At 35.0% G+C, this 7,260-nt stretch overlaps 1 protein-coding gene across 2 annotated transcripts; it reads right to left on the bottom strand.

Annotated features, from left to right (window-relative positions):
* Window positions 1-294: 294 nt before the first annotated feature.
* On the bottom strand, window positions 295-6,980 carry LOC149787219 (polyadenylate-binding protein 1A-like). Of its 2 annotated transcripts, none has more exons than XM_089977722.1 (4): window positions 6,878-6,980; window positions 5,804-6,054; window positions 3,988-4,227; window positions 295-1,217 (listed from the first exon to the last, which is right to left on the bottom strand). In XM_089977722.1, the coding sequence occupies exons 1-4, from the start codon at window positions 6,882-6,884 to the stop codon at window positions 1,119-1,121; spliced, it is 597 nt and encodes a 198-aa protein (XP_089833848.1). In that variant the 5' UTR covers window positions 6,885-6,980; the 3' UTR covers window positions 295-1,118. The 2 variants fall into 2 exon arrangements, with proteins under 2 accessions (XP_089833848.1, XP_089833847.1); XM_089977721.1 differs by having other exon boundaries at window positions 5,804-6,057.
* Between the last annotated feature and the right edge of the window lie 280 nt (window positions 6,981-7,260).

Genomic DNA, 7,260 nt, shown 5'->3' on the forward strand with positions numbered 1-7,260 from the left:
ATGTTGCTTACCTGTGGTTATGCCAAGTCAGAACCTATTTACTCTGAACCAATGGACACTGTTCATTTATGAAACAATTGTTGCTTACTTGTGGTTATGCCAAGTCAGAACTTTTTTAACACTGAACGAAAATGACACTGTGCATTTATGATACTATGTTGCTAACCTGTGGTTATGCCAAGTCTGAACTTTTTTAACACTAAACCAAAGGACACAAAAAGCTTATTGACAAACTTGTCCTTTATAAAATCAACTAGTTCCAATGGGAAAAAGAAAGAAAAAGCACAATTTTATTTAAACTGTTTTATTTCAAATAAAATGAAGGTTAAAGGGGAAGGCTGAGAATTATCTTGCATTAAACAAAACTCCGTCATGTACAAATGGCAATTTTAAGCTCAAATAATACAAGTAAATTATCCCACATCTAAATTTACTTTCTTCAAACAGCCTTCAGACACTTCTGAACATACACAACAAGCGTTAAATGAAAAGTAAAACAAAATGTTAGAATTTTTTAATATTTTTCTATCTTTTGTGATTTGTAATTCTCTCTTCATACTTTCAATATCAGGGGTAATGTTTAAATTAAGACTTTTTCTGACCACAGAATACTGCTTGATTTTTTTGTCATTGTGAATTTACACAGAAATGTACACAGGACCTACTAAAGGCACTTTCAGTACATCTCCAAATTACTAAAGAAATGTTATGATGAGGGTTGGGTATTTTCATCCATTTTTGTAATTAGTGTGAGTTTCCAACGACTTCCCAACAGGCAACTATTCTAAAACTTTTAATTCAAGAACAGAATTTTTCAACATTTTCAAGTCAATTTTGCACTCAAAGGATTTGAAGGCAACAAATACACAATATCAACTGATGCCTATAGAAATGAATGCAAATGATCTTTAGCCTCAAAGAATTATGAAAAACTAGTTTGACAATATTTCATAGAACAATATCAGAGGCTGTTAAAAAGACAATCTCCCAAGAGTATAGGTTGATATGAATATTTTCCATGGTTCAAGATAGATGTCCAACAGTGTTATTAAATGGTGTAAAAATATTAAGCCCAAAAATATTAAGCCTTATTGGGAAGTGTACCACATTGCCGTGTTTTATATTGCGTTTGTTCGGCCCTTTCCAGCTGCTTGTTGCATAGCTTCCCGAGCCTCCTTTGCTTGGTGAGCCTGGAATATGGCCACAGCTTCATCAACCTGTAAAGGTAAATTGTTATAGGAGAAATGAGACAAATGTACAGGGAATACTAGACAACGGTTCAGCACAACAATACCCACAATGAATTTCATTTGTGTTTATAGTCAGATATAGTTTTACTGTACATTTTAAATGGTTCTCAAGTTTGCAGGATGAGAATTGATTATTTCTATTTAAGTATATTTAATTTTTATCTTTAAATTCAGTTTGTACCAAACTGCTCTCATTGCAGTTTTCATAAGATAGTTATCTCAGCTGACACGCAAGCGTCACATGAAGATTATTACATTTTCTCATCATCCTGGATGAACAAATGGTTGATAAACATTTAATTGTACAGCTTCAACTGCAATCGAAGGCATCAAAGACCACAAACCCATCTGCATACTGAGCCAATATGTACATTATTGTGGAACAAGGCAAGAAAAAACTTATAAATGTCTTAGAACGATTATGTGCAATTCATGTCACTAACGTGTACAGCGTTATTTAGTTTTATTTTTTTATTTACTTTTACAAATAGCAACCGGCTAATAGGTGATAGATGACTATATTTCAAGAGGTACACAGGATACTTTACCCTTGGATCTGACAGGTGTTTTTAAGTACTTGTTTAAGTATATTGTACAGTGATTACCAAAATCTTGTCAGGAGGTCTCTACTTCTGACAATATACCACAGCCATTGGGCTCAGTAGTAGTTTACTTTCAGAAGTTCTTTTTGCAATTGTATCCATACTTTACCTGTCTCGTATCGATATACCATTTTATCTTAAATTCTTGATATTTAGAATTCTGGTAAATTTTACAGTGTTTGGGTATGGAAAATAGTTTGTTTGACGTACCTTACTTTTTCAGTCTTTATAATGACGCAGGAAATGGAAGGTACTTTTAATAGATTTTTGCAATATTTACAAGTGCATTTTTATATGATTATGATTACGATAAATGGAATGCACATTTCATTAATAATAATGTTTATTCAATATTATACATTGACCAGTTTGGTCTATTTATAGCTGGTGACATGGCAGCATTGAGCTCAGCGTAACCATTAACGTAGCACGACTGGCTGTGTGGCAATGTAGCTTACAGTTTCAGAAACCTCAATTCCAAACTCTATAGAGCTCAATGTCTTCTTGCCATCTCTCAGCTTGACATAATCCTTGAAAAGAACACCATCTTTTCCACCATGCGATATACTCAAATCTATGCACAATGTTCACTAAATATAATTATTGCCTTTCCTCTTTTTCTTCCAAGAATCTGCACTATTTAAGCATTTTAATGGGTTTACTGTCATTTATGTCCTGAAAATATATCACTTTGATAGACACCATTTAAAAAAAAATTATTAAAAGAAGCTTGAACATGCACACGTTTTTCATCACAAATTATACACAGTTTAAAGTGTCCAAGGTACTTGGTATGGTTTGTACCTGTCCTTACAAATGGGAAAGTTTCTTAATTTGTATTATACCTTAACAAGGCCAGATATAGTTCTCACTTCAATAAACTGGAAACCTCATTAAGTCCTTATTTTAAAACTGGTAAAACCAGCCGAGCAAAATTATGCATAAGTTGAAAAACACCGACGGAGACATACATTGGCTTCCAATAATTCACTTGGAAATTTGCACTAAGTGCAATATTTCTTCTATTTTTACCATTATATATGTACGTATTAAAAGGAGCATAATACTGACTTTTGATTGTGCATTTCATTTTCTAGTTTAATTTCCAACACCATATCAAACACTCAAGTTTATAGCAAATACAGCTAGTGAGTGTTTCTCTTTGATATACAATCCTTTTAGAGAAAGTGGCCTTTCTGTTAACAAACATGTCATCTGTGAAAATCAGAATGACGATACTCTAATTACAAGGAAGCTCATTAAATAAGAAACTATTAAAACTGCGAATTGCTCAGGAATTGATAAAATCTGTCAGAGAAGGAACGTCTTGCCATATGAAGTACCCAAGAGAGCAAGAGGGGACAGAAGAAAAGGAATAGTGCAGCCAAAAGAGAAAGGTAGACCAGGAGTTGGATTCTTTTAAGCAATAACATTAAGAGGTTAAAGAAAGACATTGAAAATCTCGCTTCTATTTCTACAGAACCTGCTGACAAATGTGCGACAAATGGAAAGATGGATTTTATTGTTGAGGTAAGTTTTCAAAGAAGTGCAGAAGAATAGCAAAGTTCTTACCGAGCTTGAAAGGGAACTTGAGAGAATGCTCCAACAGCTTAAACACTAGCATTTCAAAGACCATTTATGTGTCACTGCAAATACTTCTTTGAATAATGTACTGTATATAAAAAATTGAGCCCTTTATGTTGAGCGTTTTGGATTAAAGTTATCGAACATTTCCTTACTGTTAGTTTAATAAGCTTTTTTGTACAGCTTAATTTACTTTTTCTTATCAACTCACGGTCATGTTTAACTCGATGTTTGGTCCTTACATTCAGGACATTTTACCTTACAAAGTATATACCCAACATTTTCATAAAATGGTACGAACCTTGCGTTGGTCTGGTTCCCTGACCAACTCCAATGAATTGGATCCAAATCAAACATGGACAAGCCAGGATCCAGATTTTACCGCAAACAGTTGCAATTCCATAATTTATACCTTTTATTCTACAAATCCATATTTTATGGGGTCAATTCTGTACGACTTGCGAAAAATCAAACATGGGTACAAAGTTTTTTTCTTTTAATGTACAAATAATAAATCAAATGTAACAGAAAAGGAATGTGCATGACTTTACCTTTGCCTTTAATGACTCCGAAGACGTGAGCATGAACAGAAGCTCTGAGTTGTCTATTTCCAACAACATTCCAGTTATCTTTCCAGCTAGGTCCGGGTACATGCGCTGGATCAGTGGGAAGAGACGCTCACCCAGCATCTGTTTCTGCTCCTGGGGAGGAGCAGAGGCCAGCATATGGGAGGTCAAAGGCTCCTGACCCTGTACAACCACAGCCTGAGGTGGGGTCTGTTGTTGCTGGGCCTAATAAAGAATTAACAAGATAAAGAACATTGTTTGTTTGGACAACAACAACAAAAACATGGCGAGATAAAACATATATAAGAGGCGTAAGTGGACCCAATATCTTTCTCCTGGCTGACACCCATTTTAACATATTTAGTAACCGCAGCTATACTGAAAGGTGGAACGGCATCCTTTCTATCAAGTCCTTCATGCTAGAGTGCTTTCTACAATTATATTTATGAAAACAAGTTGTTTAAAGGATTTACACTTTTCAGCAATGATGACCACATCTGATGGCCAATTAACATAATTTATATAGCTTTTAAAGTTCTTCGGCATAGAATTGGTCTGGAAAATTTAGTCAAATTTTGTTAGGCGTTTTATGATGAGCTGTGTAAAGCCTTTCCACCTATAGTAATTTTGTATCCACATTTAATTTAGTAATGATATCCAAATTTAATTGCAAACCAGCATCATGACAGGATGTTCTCTGTCAAACTTGTCAATTTCAGTTCAGATGTTTTGGAAAAAACATTTTAATTATTTTTTGCTTTTAGCAACAGCAGCTATACTTTATGGCAGATTTATGTAACTATAAGCTTGAAAAACCATTGTGCTCTGTTCCAATTTTAGTATTAATCAGTCAAGCCATTTGTAATAAAGATAAAGTAGCAATTGTTGACGAAGACTGGATGGAAAATGCACGATGGATGATCAGGTGATCTCAAGATTAAACAAATTAAAAGTTTAAAGGATTTTAAATCAAGTTTTAAGAAAGATAAATTTTCCCTTTTACAAAACACTTCATGCCCTAGTGACATGAAAACAATCTGCTGAAATTGAAGTAAAATATTTAGGAAATATAAATTGCTAAAACTATTCCCATATTTATGACATGTACTCGCACTTTACTGTTCATGATCTTGAAATTTGCCTTGTAGCGTCCTTGATTTGGGGTTGCGATTGTAATCTTCTAGACAACATTCAATATCTTTGATAACTTCAGAATGCGAGAATATTAATGTTTTTTGCAGAAGTTACTGAAGTTGAACATTTTTCAAGATTATTGATCTTGAGGTGTCTGTCAAAAGAGTTTGACAAAACTTTCAGTTCTTTCATTAAGAATCTCTTTCTTCTCACATCAGTGCCACTTCAGTCTCAAATGTCTTCCAAGCTATGCGCGGAGAGAAACCGGGCAAAAACTTAAAACACTGAGCTGTTACCTTGAACTTGAAAATAAAGAGACAAACAAGATAGATGCCACCATATAATGATACTGTACGAAGTCATAAAACTTCACCCCCAATTTTAAATAACTTTCTATTTATAAAGAAGGAACAAATGAGCTGTATGAGATGCGAACACACATTTATGGTAAACAATGGATATACATCGAAATGAAGCATTTCATTTAAATTACATCTTTTTAATGAAATGTTTTTAAAACAATGAATAAATCGAAACTGTCTTTACAAAACTCGATTATCCCATTACCCACTGTTTTGCAATACACGAATGCCCTGCCATAAATGTTTAGCATTTCTGCATCAGCTATTCGCGCATGCCTAGCGGAAAATATTCCGATTAGCCCTACATGTTGTACATTGCGCATTGACGACTGTTGTGGTAAATTGTACGGGTGTGGTTGGTGTTGTGGAGGAAAACGGGCGGAAGCAGGACGTCTTGGCACATTACTCTGTGTAGCTCGTATAGTAGCTCGAGGCTGAGTGGTGTTCTGGCCAGTAACTGCACGCACATTGACACTGCGACGCATGTTGGTCTGTGCTCTTCCTCTTGGGCGACTTGGTCTTACTTCTGGTCCACCTGGCATGCTCTGGAATCCACCTGCTTCGGAGACAAATGTAACAATGTTTAATTCTCATCTTTATAAAGACAAAAGACAAAACAACTTAAGCTAAAAAGCTTACTTTTAACGCTCAGAGTTTTATTTCACAGCTTGGGAATCGACATTTGACCTTTTATTCCAAAACACATAAACAATTTTAGTACCATCTACATCTACTGCCTCAAATCCAAAACGTTCTGAAGGATGCTATCGTTTATTAAATCAATACCACACTAAGGAGCTTGAAATGATCTGATAATCAGATTACATTGAAATAATACCGCGTGTTACCCATTTGCATAGCTGCCAAACCCAGAGTACAAAAATACTGACTGCTTATGATACAAATATGGATGTTCAGGAACAAATACTGACTTTTATAACTTTACTGCATACAACCATCAGTAAACGAGGAGAGTAACTTAATTATTTAATGTCAAAGATACACGTGCTGCACTTTTGCACCTTTTAAACGGGTACCCTGTTCGAGTGGCCATTCAGCAGTGCAAAAGCGCAACATGCACTCAGACACAGGCTGTTTATAGGAGCCAATGAATCTTGATCCAAATCAAACATGGACAAACCAGTATCCATATTTTATTCCAAAAAAAAGTTGTAATTCAATAATTTATGCTTTTATTCCACAAGTCCATATTTTAAGGGTCAATTCTGTATGCATTTTGGCAAAAACAAGCATGAGTGCAAATATTTTTTCTTTTAATATACAAATAATAAATCAAATGTCTACTTCCATCACTATTCCAGTTATCGTTCCAGCTAGTTCTGGGTACATGCGCTGGATCAGTGGGAAGAGACACTCACCCAGCATCTGTTTCTGCTCCTGGGGAGAAGCAGGTGCCAGCAGATGGGAGGTCAAAGGCCCCTGATCATGGACAATCACAACCTGAGGAGTGGTAGGATGTTGTTGTTGCCAAAAGCTGCGTTATACTAAAATGCTTTCACATGAAATAAATATGCTGTTGATTAGATATATTATGAAAATAACTGTTTTCATGATTTCTATGGCTTTTGCATTTTTAGCCGTATGTGACGCACGTTAGTATTCTTTACCCGATATTGAAAACCCCTTTTGGCTTTTTTCACAAAACAGTCACACATTAATTTGATTATTGCAATATTATGAAATATGATCATTTAACCGTACGTCAACATGGTGGCCAGATGGGATATTGTGAAAGATATTC

Source organism: Sinohyriopsis cumingii, chromosome 12, assembly GCF_028554795.1.
Source record: "Sinohyriopsis cumingii isolate HCF-2022 chromosome 12, ASM2855479v2, whole genome shotgun sequence".
In the NCBI taxonomy this organism is placed as follows: domain Eukaryota; kingdom Metazoa; phylum Mollusca; class Bivalvia; order Unionida; family Unionidae; genus Sinohyriopsis; species Sinohyriopsis cumingii.